This window comes from Erpetoichthys calabaricus, chromosome 17, assembly GCF_900747795.2.
Source record: "Erpetoichthys calabaricus chromosome 17, fErpCal1.3, whole genome shotgun sequence".
NCBI classification, from domain to species: Eukaryota; Metazoa; Chordata; class Cladistia; order Polypteriformes; family Polypteridae; genus Erpetoichthys; species Erpetoichthys calabaricus.
In genome coordinates this window covers 33,104,319-33,125,821 of record NC_041410.2, presented here as the reverse complement: position 1 = coordinate 33,125,821, position 21,503 = coordinate 33,104,319, and the positions used below count along the sequence as shown (strand labels likewise).

Below are 21,503 nucleotides of genomic sequence, written 5' to 3'. Positions count from 1 at the left end.
GACACCTTTTATTGGCTAACTAGAAAGATTACAATATGCAAGCTTTCGAGGCAACTCAGGCCCCTTCTTCAGGCAAGATGAAGGGGCCTGAGTTGCCTCGAAAGCTTGCATATTGTAATCTTTCTAGTTAGCCAATAAAAGGTGTCATTTTGCTTGGCTTTTATCAACACCACAAATTAGGGTGGCTAATGATATATATATATTTTTTATTTTAATTTTGACATTCTGTATTAATCTCCAAAGGGAAATTGTCTTTTCCTTGACCTTTGGGGGTCAGAGCACAGGTTATTGTGACTTTTATAAGAAATGTTTTGGCAATACTCACAGCATGTTATGACAAGTCATTTTGAAAAACTTTTTGGAGGTCCTTATTATTCAAGCTGGACTATGTCCTGTTTCATTAAGCTTTTTATGCCCTAAAGTCTATTTCTCTCTCATTATCTTTCATTAACTGATATTTTTTTATATTTTTGCTTCCTTGAAGGCCGCTGCCACTAAAACTAGAGTACACTCCAAGCAAAGCCTACAGACTATTGTGCTGGATTCTTTGAATGAGAAAAGTGAATTTGGCTTTCTTTGTTTTGGCGCACCAGTTATTTACAATAGAATAACAGTATTGAGTGACCACCATAATAGTTTGTTGTATTTTTTCTGTTGATTTACAGGATAACAGTGCCTCAATCTACAGAATACTACAGTATATGGTTACATGGATAATTTATAAATGAATGAAATAATTGATTTATTAACCTGTTATTGATCGGTGAATGTGCTTATTTATTACCTGCTAAGTACTCAGAATTCAGGATATACATAAGTGAGAGAAAAGCTTTCTTTTGGAAATTTAGCATGGCTAAACTAAACCCATGGTGAGACAAAATGACATACTCTTAGACAAAAACTGTAATCCAATGAAATAATGAAACTGTTATCCAGATTAGTCCAGATCCAGAAGACGTTGCTGTACATACCTGTGGTCTCTGAGATTATGCTTTGGCTGGTAGAAGACTTTTTTGTGTGCTGATAACGATGTTCTCTTTCAGACATAGCACACTCTTTCTGCCTGATGGGAATTGTAGTCCCTGTGTCAGTTTGGTTTTAAAGTTGTCCCCCTCCCGTTATATCCCCTGTGCCCTATGTGAGATATAGCCTATATTTCAAGTTGGACCAATGGCAATGGACATGCAACCTTTTGTGAAAATCTTTGTTGCAAATCTACTGACCTGTTCTCCACTTCTGTATTTTCTCTAGAAGACAATGTCCCCAAAGAATAAAAATGATGTGATTTTCAAACTCACGTACACCCCATTTCAAGCTGACATCATATAAAAGAAACTCAAACCAGAAGATGGTGTCACTTGGTGAACCAACTCCTTGGAGAAGAGACTAACTTCTTGATCTCATTTTCAAGAACAAACTTTATGATGACAATCAAGTTTTGTTCTTCCCACCTGGAACTCCAACTCCTTGATGCCTCTTTATCTGTTATCTATCCTGAGAACAATGGCACCCAGATCTTGATGGGTCACAAGTCCCTTGCAATGTCTTTGCGTTGTGGTTGAAAACTGGATCCTCAACTGCTTGGTACAAGAACACAGGAAGAACATAAAAATTCTATGCAGCAGGCACCTCAGCGATGAGTCCACTGCACCACTGTACCATCCTAATTGTTTATTATTGAAATGGGAATGTTCTCAGTCAAACAGGGTGATGATTATACATACAGCAAACATTTCTTGTAAATGACGCTGTTCAGTTCAAAATATAAACACATTATGCTGTTCTCTACAAGCAAAGACTGCATTATTGATGAGTTCCAGGGATAATATGAGGCCAAATATCCTTTTTGGTTGGCATCGGTCAGCTTCCAAAACAGTGAAAAAGCCTTTTGTGCAATCTCAGGTTTCTCTCAATGCTTTGCTATGTACAGTATATATTAGATTAATGTTACTTCTTTGTTATCACATTTTTATCTGCTTTTATCTGCTTGAGGAAATAAATATTGGCAACCGCACTGTGTCTTTAACTCGGGCCTTGACCAGTTATAAGTATACATATTTGTTAAATTATTTATCTCTGTATACTTTCTGAACCTGCTTATTTAATTATATCATTGTGGGCTCTAGTGACCTATGCTGATGCCGTTCACACAAGGCAGAAAGTAAACCAGGGGCGCTAGTCCATGAAATGGCATACTCTCCCACAGCACAGCGATTTAAAGCTCTCAGCTAACTTCATCTGCATTGTCTTTGAGGTGTGAGAGGGAAGCCCATGGAATACCCAGGAACACAAACCCTGCAGAAATGGAAGAATATGAGGTGTCATATAGACAGCCAGATGGAGCTGTGTGGCAGCAGTGGTAAACATGGTGCCATGTTTAAACTACAGGGCCTATAAAAAGTGCTCATCCCCTTGGAATTTTCATATTCTATTACTTTTTTGGCATTGATCAACAGAAAAAGACTCCTTAATGTCAAAGTGAAAACAGATATCTGCAAAGTGGTGTAAATAAATTATAAATATAAAACACTAAATAATTGATTACTCAGTTATTCGTTCTCTTTAATTTAACACACTTCAGTCTTCACTGGAGCAGCTCATTGGTTTTAGAATTCACAGAATTAGCTCAATGAAGATCCCCTGTCTGAGTTTCATTAGACTGTTGTATAGGTGCACCTTATCTGGAAGGTCCAACTTGAGGTGAGTCAGTATGCTGGTCTAACCTGCACAATGAAGACAAAAGAACACTCCAAGCAACTCTGTGAAAAGGGGATTGAAAAGCACAAGTCAGAAGATGAAGGCAAGAAAATATCACTGAAGTCACTGAATCCTCCTTGGAGTCCATAAAGAAATGGAAGAGTATGGCACAGCTGTAATTGTGGATAGAGCAGGCTGTGCACAAATACTAAGTGGCCATACAAAAAAAAACTGGTGAGGGTAGGCCATCAAGAAACCTATGAACATTCTAAAAGAGTTACAAGTTTTGGACTGTACATATGACAACTGTTGCCTGAGCTTTTTGACAGTCACAAATTTACGGGAGAGTGGCAAAGAGAAAGCCACTGTTAAAAAAAAATACAAAACGCATAAGACATCTTAGCTAGAGTTTGCCAGAAGCCACATGCAAGACTCTGAAGTCAGCTGGAAGAAAGATTTATGGTTAGATGAGACCAAAATTGAGCTTTATTGTCATCTGAATAAACTCCATGTTTGAATACTTTTGCACATTATAAGAAATGCACCATCCCCACTGTGAAGCATGGTGGTTGCATCATCATATTGTGGGGATGCTTTCCTGCAGCAGCCTCTGGAAGGCTTGTAAGGGTGGAGTGGAAAATGAATGCAGCAAAATTATGGGAAATGCTGGAGGAAAACCTGATGCAGTAGATATAAGAAACTTGTGAATTGAGAGATTTGTTTTCCAGAATGACAACAACCCAAAGGATAAAGCCAAAACTACACAGGAATGGCTTCAAACAACAATGTGAATGTTCTGGAGTGGAGTAAGAGTCCAAATCTCAGTCCAATTGAGAATTTGGGGCAGACTAGGCCAGAGGGTAGAATGAATAACACAAAAAAACTGAAGGAAAACCTGATGCAGTGTGTAAGAAAATTGTTCACTTACAATCCCCATGCACCCTGACAGATCTGGAGCAGTTTGTTAAGAAGAATGGGGAAAATGGCAGTGACCAGAAGTGCAAATCTGTCACGACTGCCAAAGGTGCATCTGCTAAATACTGACTTGATAGGGGTGAATACTTACACGATCAGTTATTTCTTGTAATTAACTGGGACCGCTTTGCAGACATCTGTTTTCACTTTGACATTAAAGAGTCTTTATCTGTTGACCAATGCCAAAAAATCCAACTTAAATACTGAGTGATTCAATGTTGTATAAAAATAAAATGAGAAAACTTTCAAGGGGGCAAATACATTTTATAGGCACTGCAATTCTGTATTCTGTGTTTTTCCAACTTTTATAACATTTCTCACCCTTCATCCATCACAGTTGCTTAACTGAGCAGTAAGATGCTAACTCTTTCAAGATCTTCATAGCTCTGTTTGCCCATGACAGTAGTCTCACAGTATGACATCATGAATTTGGAAGGGAAATAATACACTGAGAGAGCTGTTAGGGTACAAATGAAAAAAAACTTGAGAATAATTAATAACATGAGGTCAATTTATAGGCTCTACGTGCCTAATGTGACTTTGTGACATCAAGTGTTTAAATCATTAATAGAACGGCATGCCCAAATAAACACGGAAAAAGGGAAATGTAATTTAAAAATGACTGGACAGTTTAATATGTCAATAATTAATTTGACTTCTAGAACATATTGTGGTTAACAAATAAAAGTAACTTTAATTTTCCTCATAAATTAATTATTATTATTATTAGCTATTTTCTTGAGGTTATATTTTTTATTTAATGACTTCCCTTTTCAAAACCAACAATAAAAAAAACACAATTTTTTGTAGAGAAAGTGTAATGGAAAGGACTGCTGTATGTGCATGATCATGCAAAGGGCTATTCATTATTTGCTCCTGACTTCTACCTGATGCTGAACGTTTGTGCTGCTTTTGCTCACAGCCCTAAATTGGAATACAATGTCTCAGAAAAGCACTGAATGAATAATTAAAATGTATTTGTTTCATTAGCAGAAAAACAGCCTTTTTGGACTCATTATTAAGAGTTAAGAAAACAGGCAACAATCAAAACCTTAGTGCAGATGCCTGAATCATAATAAATACATTAACTAAAACTAAATCAAAAAAACATATTGCTTTAGTAGTAAATAAACAGGATCTAATTAAAAATTTGGTTAAAGCAAAAACCTGCAGCCACTGCGGTCCTCCAGGACCAGAGTTGAGTACCTCAAGCAATAGAAAGGCACTGTTTGAATCAAAAGAGGACAAAATGTTTTCAGCATTGTTATTTGATATTCAGATAACATTGAATTAGTGATGCAATTGGGAATATAAATAACCAGTAACCGCGCACTGCAGAATACACTTGACTTGAGCATTCCTAGTTTTCGTCCTCTTTCTCTGTACGTTTAGCATTCGTTTGCTCAGAGGTTGATGCTCTTGCTGCTAACTAAGCAGCTCTTCTTTGCTCCACCCTAGCGGCCCGCTTCTTCTCTTCTTTCGTCAGCATCTTTTCGCATTTAAACTGATTAAGTCAGCGTTTGTGTTGCAATTACTTAGTACGTTTTCCTTAATTTTTCACTTAGGCTGGCACTTAAGTCTTCAATCTGCTTCAAGAATGATTTAAGTTATGAAGTGGTAGGGGAAGAAACGGCGAAAGTTGTAGGGATAAGAACTGTGCCCATGTGCATGTGTCGCACGGCCGCCCTGCTGGCCGCTGCCGAGAGTTGATTCCACAATAAAATAAAAATAAAAAGAGGACTAACCTTGAAGGTCAATCATCACCCGGAAAGTGGAGAGTAGATGTCACGTGGTATATGTGTATCAAATTTCAGGTCAATAGGTCAAACTGTTTGCGAGCTACAGGCGATTTAAAATCCTGGACAGACAAATGAACAGTCACAGTAGCATATTATATAAGAAGACAAGCTGGTTAAGTTTGCAAATGATACCAAGCTAGATGGATTGGCAGATAATTCTGAATCTGTTGAATCATTACAGAGGGACTTGGACAATATACAGTCATACAGCATACAGGCTTGTGCAGATTTGTGGCAGATGAAATTTATTGTAAGTAAATGTAAAGTATTACATGTAGGATATGAAAATATTAGGTTTGAATACACAATGGGATGTCTGTCAATCGAAAGTATACATTATCAGAAGGATTTAGGAGTCATAGTGGACTCAACACTATCTGCTGCCATACAGTGTCCAGAAGCCATTAAGAAGGTTATAGAATGTTAGGTTGTGTAGCACCTGTACAAGTCCAAGGAGGTTGTGCTCAGGATTGATAACACAGTGGTGAGGTCTCATCTGGAGTACTGTATGCAGTTTTGGTCATCAGGCTACAAAAAGGACATAGCAGTGCTGGAAAAAGTCCAGAGAAGAGCAACTAGTCTGATCCCAACACTACAGGGGATAAATTACAGTAAGCTTTGTTGGGCTGAATGGCCTTTTCTAGTCTAGATTGTTCTAATGTTCTATTGTTCAAATTGTGTTTGCCTGCAGATGGAGTGGCTCAATACCTAAAGCTGGTTCCTGCCATGCGACTGATGCTTCTGAGACATAATAATAATTCATTACATTTATATAGCGCTTTTCTCAGTACTCAAAGTGCTATCCACACAGGGAGAAACCCACAATCTTCCCCAGTCTCCTTACTGCAAAGCAGCAGCACTACCACTGCACCACCTGACATGCTCTGCCCCAGCCCTAGACTGGAATCAGTGGCCTAAGAATATGAAAAATTATGATACAATTTATAATCTGAATACCACTCAATCATTTTGTTTCAATTGTAGGGCAGTAGGGACCAGGGATGTTCTTAGGGTTTGTCTTAGCCCCCCTCTGTTATTTTCAAAGAGTGATAGGGTCTCCCATGGGGTTTCACTCCAGTCATATCATACATGTATGACAGTCTGAAAAGCAAGGGGGATTCCCCCTTGTGGTTTCGCACACGTTTTACATGTAAGACAGACTGAACAGCCTGGGTGGGGCTGGTGGTTTTAATCAGTAAGATCTGGGGCTGGACATTAGGAGCTTAAACCCCAGTGGCGTAGCGTAGTGGGGGAGGCAGGGGCGGCCCGCCCCGGGCGGCACTTTTAGGGGGCGGCAAAATTTCACAATAAATAATAATAATATCTTGTAAAAATTTGAACCATACCTAAATAAGGGGGCAGCGGAATTTTCCTCCGCCCCGGGCGGCTGACACCCACGCTACGCTACTGTTAAACCCCGGAAGTCACCACTGGCAGGGGAGCTCATGAGACACAACTCGAAGAACCAACCCCGCATTGGACATCATAGTGACAATTAGTGACAATGAACCTATACGATCAAATTAAACCTCCAGTTGACTTAACTGAGTGCCATATATTCTAGGTGTGAACTGCGCTATTTTTGCAGATGATAAATAGACTGTGAGTAAATTGAACCAAGACTCCTGGAATTAGAAAAAGACACCGCAATATTAAATATACGGATATTTAAATTAACCGCAGCGACAAGCGCCGCTGTTGCCTCATCTCGCAGTGAGTCAGAGGTCGGACCCGCTGCTCTCCGACCGTAAAGCTGTGCAGCATTTATGCAGTTTGATGTTCCTCCACGAGTTTGATAAGGCTAATCTTCAAATACTGTATTTTTCCTAAAGCCGTAAGTACTAGGACCGATAATTAAGGGGTTACGGGTGCGTTCGTGCCCTGCGATGGACTGGCACTCCATTCATGTTAAGTAAATGGATGGGCAACGAGGAGTAAATGGGTGGACTTATGAATAGGAACTTGGAGACTTTTCATAAAAAATGAAGATTCGCATAGTATTGGAATGTTTTTTTCTACGTAATCTTTGAAGTAGACATGAAGGATGCTACATTAGCGAAGGGTGCAATCGTAATATTCGGAATATGAGATCACCTCAACCATTGAATTGCGGTCTGTGGTTCTTTCGTCAAGTGCATTGATAAGAGAGCCGGCAGTCCGCAGAAACCAGCCATGTGCCTTTAAGCGGAGCTGCAGATGATGTTGTAAACGCGTAAGTGTGTGTGCGCACTCTCTCTCTCTCTCTGTCTCAGTTTAGGAGCACCTGTTGGCGCTGCTTTAGCTGCCAGACTGCCCCTCTCTCCCCTCCTCCACAATCTGCCCCGCCTCCCTCTCTCTCCCTCTCTTCTCTCTCTCTCTCTGCCCCCGAGAGGCAGCAGACGCGCAGGACCCTCATAACGCTTGTATCGCACAGAGCGCTCGCAGCAGGCATGGCTTGGACACTGCGCCTCGGACTCACCCTCACTATCCTGGCAGCTTTACAAGGTGAGCATGAGTCGGATCGTTCTGTACTTATCAGAGGGGCGTATCTCCTCATTTCTGGTGGTGGTCACGGTGATAACAGACAGTTGTGGACGGGTATTTTGCCCACCCTCGTTTGTTCAATGCTGTTTCCCACGCTGCGGCACGAGAGTTGCCAAGTCTGAGTGAGCGCCCACCCGTCGCTGCCATGTGTGCGGGAGTGGGAGGAATATGCAGGTATGTAACTGTGCGTGTGCGCTCCCGTATGATCGTGAACTGGTGCTATTAAAAACAGCTCAGAAGTTTGGACGCGTGTTCGATTCGGCAGCACCTCTTTTGGATAAATCGCACCCAAGCCTAACGGAGTAATAAATCAAAACGTGTTAGACAAGTCCAGAGCACGAGCCCGCCCGAGCCGAACCGGACGGTGTGCAGTTGTTACCATGGATACAGGTTGACAGGAGCGAATAAACCTCTTCATGCTGTGCAGTCTCGATAGTCGACAACTTTATCTTTTTTTTTTTTTTTTTTCATTGAGTCACTTTCAAAAAAAGACGCATCGACAGCGAAATGTATCTCCTGCCATCTCTGTCAAGATTAGCGGTCATTGCAGCTAATTTAGTAATCGGGGTCCTCCTGGGATCTGGACACCGCCGAATCGACGGCACGTCCAAGACAAAGCAATAGAACAGGTGAAAAAAAGGGACCGCTTCGCAATAATAATGAAAAGTGACAGGTGACACTCGCTGTTCATTCTTGTCATCTTTACCAGTCACAGAGTGAGGCATTCACATCTTATGGAAACTCATTACTTTGTAGTAATTAAGTGGCATGTCCTGATTTTGTGTTCTTTATTATTAAGATTCGGAATAACTCTGATAGCATTTATCCCTGGATGTCTTTCTTCAGGTGTCTAATAAACACTAGATCATCATCCCTGCTAAGACACACATTCATCAAAATTCAGTTTCAAATGTGTAGACTCACAAATCCAGAGGGGTCTTCTGATTTAAGTCAGACTCCCACTGACTAGACTGCCGCTTAAGCGTTTTAAGTTTGTGATCTCTGTGGTCTGGTAGTCAAAGCCACAAAGCTGAAGATTTCAGTTACACCTGCCCCGGTGTTCAGACTGTTTAGATGGGAATTAATCTAACAGAAAACTTAAAATGTTCTTTTGAAGCATGTCTTAAGATTTGATTTGTCATCAATGTGAATGTTCATAGATAGATCCAGCATAAGAAGAACATAAGAAAAGTTATTGCTAAGAACAGGTCCACTCCTATTCATCTAATATGTCCAAAGTCATGTTAGTTACAGAATGATCTTCGAGGTGTTAGCTTACCCTATGATGCCTAGTTCCTTGAATCATTTATTGTCTGTATGAAGTCATATTTTTGAGTAATTGTGTCAAATATACAATTAACTGTCTTCTGTTTGTGTTGATGTCCTTGTGGAAGAGCACATTTTAAAGTAACACCCACCATACAGTATTCATAAATTTCAGTACTTCAGTCAGATGTCTGTTTGACTAGGATGAAAGAATGAAACTATTTCAAGCCTTTTCCCATCAGTCATGCCCTGTAGTCTAAGAATAAATCTAATCCTGCTTTCTATTACTGTATTGTATCTTTGCTGTTTTATTTATTGACTTGTTACAGTTGATTTTCTTAACTTCCCTAAAGTTCACAACTTTTGTATTGCTGTGTGGTTGGTGCGTTACATTTGAAATCCTTACACAAAGCTGGTGTTATCACTGTCTGGATGAAATTTGCCCATCGGGTGGAACTGTTTTTCAATTTATATTTTGTATAGCACTTTTCACTAAGCACAGGCTCCAAGTGCTTACACATACTGACAACTATAATCTACTAAATTAATCCATATAACCCTACAGCATTTGTGCATTAAACAGCAAATTTGTGTGAAAAATATGGTCAGCCATGCTCAATTGCCAGTGGATCCAGTGCTGGTTCTTGATCTCATGCTTGATGCTGCTGGGACAGGCTGCACCATCCTGCGACTATAAACTGAATTAAAAGATTTTGGAAACAGGTTGATGAATCAGAATCACTTTTTATTCAACAGTACTTAATTTACAGGAATTTAATTTGGTAGATTTGGAACTGCTTATACCAAAACAATGTCACATACAAATAACATAAGTTAAAAAACTAAATAAATTAATGAAATAAATACATAGTACAGTTCCCAGTTGGGATGCTTTCTGTATATAATTTACATGTTCTGCCCATTTACGCTTGATATTCCAATGGGGACATTTCTTTAGTCCTACAGTCTACAGACATGCTGTTCGATTGATTGATTACACCATAATGACTTGACATTAAGTGCTTTGGCATCAGAATAGGCTGTTAGAAAATCTGGGCAAAATGAATGGGTAAATTTTACTTTGCTGTGTTTTTCATTTATTTGAAATATATCTTAATTCAATTTTGTTTGTGCAGTATGTTTTTTTTATGCTGGAAAATTGGATATCTGTGTTTTGAAATTATGCTGGCAACAGATGTTAGTATTTTGTATTTGATGTCGTTCATTTTCACCCAGCGAGACAATTCTTTAATATGATACCATTGTCAAAGAGGAGCTGTGTGCCAAATGCAATTTGTTTCATGTCAGTAAGTCTACTTAGTTTTGGGTTACGTTGGAAATATTTATGGCTTTTGTTCTCCTTTTGTAAGGTGTGGACTTAATTTAATCGACTCCATATTTTGGCGGTCTGCCCTTAAAAGTCGTACAAGTGGGTTAGATTGATTTCCTTACTGTACCTACCTCCTAAGTAACCCGAGTTGAGTGCTCTCATGTGTGTGCCCATTTTTCTATAAATATAAGCTGGGGAAGTCATTTCCATGTGGCCATCTTGTCTCCTCTGTTATTATTTTATTCCATCACACTCAGATTTCAGCCAAAAGTACAAATTGTAGTGTCCACTAGATAGCACTCTCAAATAAAAAAAAGTGATGGTGTGTGCATATAGTTTGAGGTTCTGTTAGAGAAGCTGGCAGCGTCAGGTGTGCCTTTTTAATTACTGTTTTTAATCTTATCAATTACTAGCGGATCCTTTCCTCTGGAAGGTCTTTGAAAGGCTTTGTAATTATAGGTGTGATGTGAGCCACCCTAATCAGCTATCATACCATAACCCCATCGCGGGCGCCTCTCTCCTGAGCTGTCTGCATTCTCCTAGCTGATCGTCAGCCCCCATCTCAGTAGATATTGTTATGTATACTTGGGCGAAAACACCGAGCTGGTGGCTTATCTGCTGTCATCATGAACTTTTTTGTTGTTCGTTGAGTGTTTATGTCTGCTTTCAGCAGATCTGGGCTTCTTTGTTGAAACCATGGATTTCCAAAAAGTTTTTGCTTCTGGCAAGAAAAAGCCACCTGCAGGTGTGAATTTTATTATTATTACTTTGGGGGTGTGTTTTGGGTAGTACTATTGTTCCTACACCACACTGTCTTGGGCTGAATGGCTTCTTTGCAGTTTCTTAATTTTTTTCCAAACACTTTTGAGATTGAATCTTTCAGGATCTTCAGTTTCTCAACCATTGATCAGACATATCATGGCAAATTGTGTAAGGATTTGAAGTAAATTCTTTATCGTTATTGTTTTTGTTTGACCAAAGGGTCTGTGTGCAGGGTTGTAACCCAGTTTCAACCCATCTGGCTGCTCTGTGTTGTGACAATATGGTCAGGTGGGACGTTTGTGTCCTCTGTGTTGTGGCTAAATCTCCCAATTAATTCTGAACCAATGGCCTGGCTCAATGCAGCAGAGCTAATATGTAGGGATTTGTCAGATTTTGGCTCAGTCTTCTATCCACCTCCTAATTTGGCAGGGTTCCTGTCCATTTGCGGGTGCCATTAAATCCCTTGTAGACTGTACCGTACACAAGACGCCCATTAGGGGAATTAAAGCTAGCACAGCAGGGAGGCTTTGTTTTTCTTGCTTTTTTTTTGAAGCCGTTCAAAGGAAGCTTAAGATAAAAATGGCTTATTAGACAGAGGCTGTGTTTTTAAAAAAGATGTTTGGGTGCATTTAATTAAGCTGGGATTTGCTAATCAGTGATGACATGTATCTGCCAATGTGGTTAAGGGGGCAAGGCATTGGCTCTCATACCAGCTGGCATCCTGTGCACTTTCTCATGTTGATTGTGTTCTGAGAGAAAGAGGGGCAGAGCTATGGTTTCAAAAATGTCCTGCTGTGTGAAACACAGAAAACAGCAGGAGCAGCAGTGGCTCCTGTCTTGTGATCTTGTAGGCTTGGAGTGAATTGTTCTCTTTATTACCTTTGTCTTTATGGCTCCCTTTAGTTGTGTTTACACTACACATTCTAATCTGGATCAAATGATCCTTTCTCACAGAAGAGTACAGATCTAGATCAGGCTTGTGTGGGGACATGATCTGTCTCAGTTAACAAGTGCTCTACCCGGTCATGTCCCTGCATGGAATTTAAACTTCTGTGTTATCAGAAGATAAGATATACAGTGCCCATAATAAGTATTCACCCTCTTGGAAGTTTTCACATTCTTTTGTTATATAACATTGAATCACAGTGGATTTAATTTGCCATTTTTTGACACTGATCAACTGAAAAAAAGACACTTCAATATCAAAGTAAGACGATCGTGGCAGAGTGGACTAAATTAATTACAGGTATAAAACACTAAATAATTCATCACGTAAGTAATAGTCCCTGTCAAGTCAGTATTTAGTAGATGCACCTTTGGCAGCCATGTCAGCCTTGAGTTTGAGTGCACAGATCTTTTAATAGGCTTTGCACATCTGGACAGTGCTATTTTTCTCCATTCTTTTTTTGCAAAACTGCTTCATCTCGGTGAGGTTGCATGGGGATCACATGTGAACAAGTTTCTTGCACGCTGCATCAGATTTTCCGTCAAGATTGTGTGGCATTCATTTTACCCTCAGCCCTCACAAGCCTTTCTGGGACTACTGCAGAGAAGCATCTCTGCATCATGACACTGACACCACCATACTTCAAGTTGGGGAACGTGTGTGTTTTTTATAGTATGCAGTGTTCAAACATGGCTTTTAGTCTGATGCCAGAAAATGCAACATTGGTCCAACCAAACCATAGAACCTACTTCCAGGTGACTTTAAAGTCTTCCATGTGCCTTCTGGCAAAATCTAGCCAAGATGTCATGGGCATTTTTCTTTCAGTGTCTTTCTCTGTGCCATTCTGCCATAAAGCTGCAATTGGTGAACCCCCTGGGCAAGTTTTTGTCTGTGTAGTGTTGCCAACTGGGACCACTGCAGTTTGTAATTACTTCAGATTTCTCATAGGTATGTTGGTGACCACCCTCGCTAGTCTTCTTGCATGATCTCTTTGTTTTTTTGGAGATGCTGCTCTAAGTAGATTTGCTGCTGTGCCATACTCCTTCCATTTCTTGATGATTGGTTTAACTGGCCTGCAAGGAATATTCAGTGACTTGGATATTTTCTTGACTCCATCCCCTAACTTTTGAATCACCTTTTCATGGATTTGTTTGGAGTGTAGGTCTGAGCACAGTACCGACTCGCCACAAGTTGGGCCCTCCATATAAGCTGCATTTAGACTGAAACCCCAGAAGGGTGATCTCCACTGAACTAATTAGGTGGCTTCCAGAACCAATGAGCTGCACGAGTGATGGTTGTGAAGTGTGGATACTTCTGCAAACAAGTTTTTTGTGTTTTATTTTTAAATAATTTATTGCACTTTACAGAGATAATTTCACTTTGACATTAACGAGAGTTTTTCTGTTGATCAGTGTCACAAAAGCCAAAGTCATTAGATGTTGTATAATAATAATATGTGAGAAATTTTATGAAGGTGAATACATGTAATAGGTACTGCACATTAGGTGTAACATCATCTATGTACTTAAGGAACCGATTCTAATGACCTACTGTGCACAATATGATTAACTGTAATTATTACAAGTTCTTTAATTGTAGTAGAGTTGATCCATGAGCACAGCCAAGCACACACCCAATGGTGCCACTGTGTAATCAATACATGGGGTGGCACTGTGCCACACTTCTCACCCAGGCCTTACCAGATATGGCCAAGTATAGTAGTAGTAGTAGTAGTAGTAGTAGAGTGTTAGCCATTTATGAATGCAATGAGAACTGAAGCAAACTGACACCTTTTATTGGCTAACTGAGCAGATTTTAATATGCAAGCTGTTTCATAAGGTGTCAATAAAAGGTGTAATTTTGCTTCAATTCTCATTGTAGACATGGACAAGAAACCATTTCATCTTGTATATCAGGTGAAATTCTTTCTGCAGTGTGGATTTTATTGGTATGCTAAAAAACTAATGGAAAGCTTGCAAACATATTTAAACGTAAAACCACACCTATCACAAAACCAATGGGAATATGTGCATGTAAAAGAAAATGAAAAATGTGATTTTATGTTGGCATTTTAGTGTCCTAAAGACAACGTGATGTGTGTTTCATCCAGATAGCTGAGTCAATCCCCTTTGACTATGTGTGGGATAATAAATGTGTCTAAATTAGTGAGTGACAAAGAAGCTGCACTTTCATCTGTTCAAGCCAACTTAAGTGATGAATACCTGCTATCAAATCCGTCCAGCAAACAGTTACCAAGCGTTTCAAAGGGTAAGTGTGGCACCTGTATGCACAATTAATTATTTATGCAGTCATTCATTAATACAATACAGTCTTTAAAGTATATACAAATATTGTGGTAACTACAGAAACCATCAGATTTTTAAAATAAAACATGACATGGATTTTTGGACAATACTGCCCACCATTATTCCTTACAGGCAGTACTATTTCCAGAGGTATGGATTTGTCGTGCTTATTTCCCTTGCTATTATCTTGAATTCTAAATGCCATTTACCACACAAGTCTGGTGTGAATATGGGTAAAACATGTCTAGTTAACTAAGATTACACAATAACTTATAAAGTATTTTAATGTGGGGTCCATGGCACTACAGTCTGTCTATTGATATTGTTTATGCACAGATCAACTTGTCAATCCCATTGTTTCACAAAGATGGGTCAAATTAGCTGGTGACGAATCTGTACCCTGTACAACATCTTCCATTTCTTCCTACAAGTGTTCAATAAGTTTAGATTTTGCTGACTGAGGAGGCCACTACACTTAGCTGAATTCACTGTCCTATTATCTGGAACTGCAATGAGTGACACCTCAGCACCACACAAGTTCAAATGGAATGGAACCAGTGTGATGTTTTTTATGGTGGCCTTAGTGCCAATTCTGCCACCAACCCCCAGGTTTTTCCCTGCAGGTTGGAGGGCCTTCAAGCAGGGCTGGATGCAGATTAACATTGTACCGAGGACAGAGCAATTGCAGGTTAAGGGCCTTGCTCAGGGGCCCAACGAAGTAGAGTCACTTTTGGCGTTTACAGGATTTGAACCTTCCGATTGCCAGTGCAAATCCCTAGCCTCAGAGCCACCTGAAAAAGAACATATTTAAATTCTGTTTTGTAAATGATAGTGTAGTATCTTATTCCTGATTGGCTTTGATATAACATTTTAGTTTGTGATGAGTGGATTGTATCTTATTACATGGTCTGCTTTCTTTTGTTTGTCATTATTGGTCTGGTGAATGTTAACATGTTCACTCCTGTGGAGTTTTTATATGTGTGAACAGGATAAATTCAGGTAAAAGATATGGTTATTTCTAATTTGCAACACAATTTCCTCTACTCCAAGTCATTTAAGCCAAACACTGATCCTTCCACCTACTTCGATCTCTTGTCCCTACACCGTCTTGAAATAGTGTAGGGAGAATCTGCTTTCACTTCTAGTTTTAACACCTAGTATGATTAATCTGTTAATTTGTTTGAATTTTACCATATCCTCTTCCGATGATCATGGTGAATCAGCAGAAAATGGCATTTGTGAGACCTGGTTGTTATTGACACACGGAGTGCCTGAGGGTTACTGTGAAATACAAAAGACCAGGGTACCTTCTAAACAGTGTGATCATGTAGCAGGAGTAGAACTTGACTGGATCTTTCCCAGTCATATCCAATTCATGACCAGGTTCTGCCAGTTTTGTGTTATGTTGCGCCACTTTGAACACCACCATTGTTTCAATTGTTATTTAATTGGTTGCACCCATATTTTGCAAGTTGTAAAAGCCTCTGCTTATGTTCATATCTGGAGCCACTTTAGTTGGACCCATTCTCTCCCCTAATTTAACACACAATAAGAAGGTGCCTGCATACCTGGCTTAGCCTCCTTGGTGTTATCCTGAGCATCTCTTGTGCTCAGAGTTCTATGTCAGTCAGTCAGTCATTGTCCAAACCCGTTATATCCTAACACAGGGTCATGGGGGTCTGCTGGAGCCAATCCCAGCCAACACAGGGTGCAAGGCAGGAACAAATCCTGGGCAGGGCGCCATCCCACCGCAGGGAGTTCCATGTAAATATGGTTAATCTTGAGTAGTACTTGGGTTAACTGAATTTGATGAGATTTGGAGCTTTAAGCCTTAATAAAGTTCAGTACAACATTCTGCTGACACCTGGTAGATGAAATAACATCATACTGCACAAAAAAACATATTTTCTATGTGTTTTGCCACCCTATGGTAACTCATTAATATTAATGAGTGGGGCATATAAATGAAAAGCTGTAAAGCCAATTTTAGAACAAACTGAAACTGAACCATTAGTTCAAATAAGCAATAATGATGACAGTGTAAATTGGTGATCCGATGTTCACACGAATAGTGAAACTGATGCATGTGGCACTGCATGGCTGTGATATGCCTGATGAATTAGGTCGCATGAAAGTTCACCTCGATGCAAGTAGATTCATGGCAAAAAAAAAGTCAAAACTAATTGCGAACAAGTAGAAGGACAAGAAAGACGTTACCCCCCTAAGCTCTGTTCACAATGTAGTATTTGTCAATATTTGTGTTAGGAGGAAATGTGGAATACACTAAGCCTTGCACTGTGGTAACCTACAATAACACAGGGGGGGGTGCGTTGTTTTTGTGGTTCATGCACTGACATTCTACCCTCTCATGCACTAGCAACAGAAAAATATTACAAGAAAATTGTGCACAGAAGTGTGCTTCTACTGCCCCCCTTGCAACATCAAGCTGTGCAAGTTTCAAACCATATCAGGCAAAGGACGTGGCATCAGTGGTGAACACTAGAAATACCTTTCCTACTGTATTGTATTGACGTTTTAGAATTTACATGTTTCTGTTACACATAATTACATTTTGACCATGCTGAATAAAATTTGTTTTTGGCTTGTTTTTCCAGCGGTAAACATAATGCAAAGGAGGCTACGTAAATTATAATACTGAGGAGGCTACATACAGTAACATTTCACGTATTCAGTAATGCTGTCACTATTTCGGAAGTGTGCAATGTGGGAATGGAACTTGGAACCAATGAAATGGACACTCATAGGAAATTGTTACAGGTAGTTTCCTTGGCAATGCTTTATAGAATAAAATAGTAATGTTGAGAACATGCAGGCTGAATGAATTGTCCTCTTAAATTGTTTAATCCACTCCTCTAACCTACAAGAAGAATTCCAATCTGAATGCACAACTACACTCATGACTTTACTTGACCAGTCACCAACGATGGCATGTCTTACCATGTGAAACATGCCACAGGTGTTAAGTAATTACATGAATTAATGGGTCCCCTCTGTGTATAAAGAGTACACCATGTAATGCATAGTTCATCATCAACACGAATGCTGGTTGTAGTATTTACTAAACACGCTTTTGTCAGTCTAGGCTTTAGTTTTTGAATGAGCTGTTCGACTTGCTACGTGAAAATCATTTCCTGATGCACAGCTGCCATGGTAAATCTGAGCTCACCAAAAGAAAACAAATAAAACAAAAAACAATCGCTTCTTTTGGGATCACCTGAACAAATGAAGATGATTGACTTCCTGCTAACGCTTAGCTCATGCAAAATGATTCCAATTTCCTTTGTGAGTATTTGAAATGAGCCAACCTTTGAATCCTGCATCCCTGCCAAAGTTAAAACTGTAAAACATCAGCGGATTCCACCTTTCCTCTCCAGATCTGAGTTTAACATCTTGTACTTTTTTTGTAATCGCTAATACTCCTCTATTTTTAGTGATCTAACCATGAAACACATTAACATGTCATAGCAGGTTCAGCACAGACAGCAGCCAGGCTTGCCTTTTCAACTTAATCTATGAAGGTAACAACAAGTACCACTTTATATTATAATTATGCCATCCATCCATCTTTGAACCTGTTGCTAGTTCAAGGTTGTGGCATATTGTAATTGGATTTAATCTGATACTTGGTGTTAAAAATTTGTTCAGTTTATGTTTTAGTTCTTCATGGATCCTCCTGTCAGTGCTGCATTTTTTCTTTATTTGTTTTTGGTTTTATTGTGTCTTATAGTTTTGTGACTACATGTTGTTAAAGACACTATAAAATAATAAAGATTGATTAATGGATTGATTTCTCTGTGTAGCTACGGATCATATTATAATGTAAATGCAATTTTTCTGATGACATTGCGTTTGACCCTGTTGTGGCTTTAGAATAAATGAACATTTTGTCCAGCGGCACTGTACCATGTTTTACGTGTTCTCATGATTTATTTTATTTGTGCCACTTCTGCTCTGTTGAATGCTAAATACCACAATGGACCCATAAATTAAACCTGATTCACATGCTTGCATGCAGATCTTTGTGTTTAACAAGTAAATCCCCACTCAGTCAGGTGCTGCATTATCAACAGGCTGGTTGCTGAGGTGTGAACTTTAGCCTCCGCAGGTCATAGGTGACACATTTGAAAGAAATTCACTGAGGCAGCAGTGATGAGATGAACCACAATTGATCAGACGGACAGGCAGGGAGGCATGACAGCTTTGTGACCCTCTGATCAGCTGACCATATGACCGTGCTGCATGGAAAATGCTGAATCTGCTCATTTAGAGTGGCCTGATGAGAACCTTGGGGACCTGGTGACTTGGTGCCAGCTTGCCACTTGGTTAGGGGAATGTGGTCTCCACCATATTGCAACAGCACCAGTCTACACTTTGGGCTGATCTCTTTACTTCTTGACGTTTTGACCTCTCTGGCTATAAGAAGCACAGCTCTCTAAACTGTGCCCATTTTTACTGCTAAAGGAGCTGATAGTAAACTTACACTGTGGTGGGTGTTTGGGGGGTGGGGTGGGTTATTGATAGGAAGTCCATTTTTTTTTTGTATACAGTATATTGTCTTGTGGGAATCGCTCAATTCAAAGGTGTGATGTCAACTTCCTTCCCTGTGCAGGCTTGATACTTTAATTCAGTATTCAAGCAGATCTGATGTCACACTTCCAAGATGGAAACTCTGTGATGTTTGGACAAAGGGTTTGTCTTTCTTTCCTAATTATTTTTAGATTTCATTCTTATCACAGAATTGTGTGTGTGTGGTTCTTGCCAGTCAGGAACCATCACCTAGAGGAAACTATTCAAAGAAATGGCACTCAAGACAAATTCAGTATATCACATATTATTCTCAAAAACACGTGGCAGAAGCCTATGGTAGCAGCAATGGGTGCAAGACAGGCAACAGGTAGTCTTTAACAAGCTTGATGACAAATGAAGAAACTTCATTTTATGTAGGACTTATCACAGTAACCACCTCCCCATGGCATTTTTGGATTTTATTAATATACTGTGAGTATGTACATGAAAAAGAGGCTTCCTGGGGCAAGGACAGCATTGGAATGAAACAGGACAGGAGAAGGACCCTTGGCGATCTTATAAAGAAGAGTGAGAGGCACAGTGAAAGTGCAGAAATATGCCAATGTGAGAGCACACACATTGTATGTAAGTCAGGAGCTCCAGAATATCATTAGGTAAAGGCACCAGTGTACAGAAGAAATATCTTCAGCCTAAGTGGAAACTTCTAATGGTTTCCAGGATCATAGGGGGCAGAAATCACAGAAGTTGGCAGGAATGACTGATCCTTTTGTAACAGTGAAAGTGAGAACATGGAGGAAATATGGCAGCACTTGGTCATTAACCTAATACTTTATAGATACAGGTACACCAGGAACTGTTAGAAAAAAGACTACCCTGCTTTTCCAGGACCAAATGTAGGATTGCCTGTAAAACCCAGGAAGTGATTCCAAAGCTTAACTGGAAGTGACCACATGATGCGGTATAAAACAAGTATATCAAGTGTGACATCAGAGGCTTTAATCAAGGGAGAGATGAGAGGAACGTCTGGTTCGGTACTTTAAGAGGAGCTAGTACATAAGGCAGATAGGGTTTAAGACCTCATATGTCAGGCCTGCCTGATTTGTTTGGTACTTTGTGTTCTACTCATAATCAGTCCTCCGTTGTTTGTAGGGTAATGTGATTTTATCCCTGCACTTTAAAGTGTTAAGAATGATTATAGACGATTTTTACGTTAACTGTAAGTTCTTTAAATTTGTTTTGCACTTGAATGTCTAGCAAGTTTTAACCACAGACAGAGTAAGTGTTAGTAGAGACAGCAGACAGAAGGCTAAACTAACAAAAATGAGACTTAACACTGTAAAAAGGGCAAGCAAGTCCATCAAGAATGGTAAACTGGTGATTTTCTGAACATTTCTACTTGTATAAAAGTGAAACCCTTGAACAATTGCTTATCTTCATGCATGTACATCTCATGAACATGTGCTGATACAGTCTGTCAAAATGACATTGGCCAGAGAGGGATAAGCTTAAAAAGTCATCAGCCTAAACTGATAGTAATAAAAAGAAAAAGAGCAAGCCAGGAGGAAATGGAGAAAGAGCACAGTCACCAGAAGGACCCATGCCTTGTGATGCAGCAATGTAACCTTAAGAGGCTGAACACCACACAGCGGGTATGTTGGCCAGTATTGTCTAAGACAGCTTCTGAAACAGCCAGTTTATATAATTAGTAATTTGCCATAATTGATTTTGCTTTTTCTTCTGCATTTTGCACATTTAGAATAAGGATGTTGTTCTAGACCAGGGGTGGCTAAAGTCAGTTCTGGAGGGCTACAGTGCCTGCAGATTTTTGTTCCAACAAAGTTTCTTAATTAGAAAACAATCCTTGCCAATAATTTAATTTCATGGCTTGTTAGTGCTTTAACTCTGCCATGTCAGGTCATTCTCATATACTAGATTTTTTTTTCATTTCTAAGGATATCATCCAAATGATTTGAAGTTTAAAATGGATAAGCAATTCTCAGTCCTTCACGTTTTTCTGTTCACTTTCCTTCCAAGTATGTAATTAAACCAAATAGTGTATGATAAATACACACAGAGGTCTAAATGGAAACAAGCTAAATGGAGAAATTCTGTTTCTTTTGTTATTTGCATCTTATTGCTAATAAGGATGCTATCAAAAACTTGGAATACGTCTGTTTAAGACTAAAATAAGCAATAAGGGTTCAAAATCTTAACAAGTGAGACAACTAAAATGAAGCAGAAGTGTTGCTTGAAAAAAAAGTGCTTTTTGTTAACCAATTGGGTTGGAATAAAAACCTGCAGCCACTATGGCCCTTCAGGAATGACTTTGGCCACCCCTGTTTTAGACTATG

The 21,503-nt window shown here is 39.5% G+C and overlaps 1 protein-coding gene across 3 annotated transcripts in view; it reads left to right on the top strand.

Moving 5' to 3' along the window:
- The first annotated feature begins 7,775 nt into the window (after positions 1-7,775).
- Positions 7,776-21,503, top strand: part of bcam (basal cell adhesion molecule (Lutheran blood group)) — a 117,605-nt gene continuing 103,877 nt past the window's right edge. The window contains exon 1 of one of the 3 annotated variants that reach the window (XM_028822867.2): positions 7,776-7,955. In XM_028822867.2, coding sequence (XP_028678700.1) covers positions 7,901-7,955 — 55 coding nt within the window. In that variant the 5' untranslated portion in view covers positions 7,776-7,900. The remainder of the gene's footprint in view (positions 7,956-21,503) is intronic. The other 2 variants (XM_051920594.1, XM_028822868.2) reach the window with 2 other exon arrangements.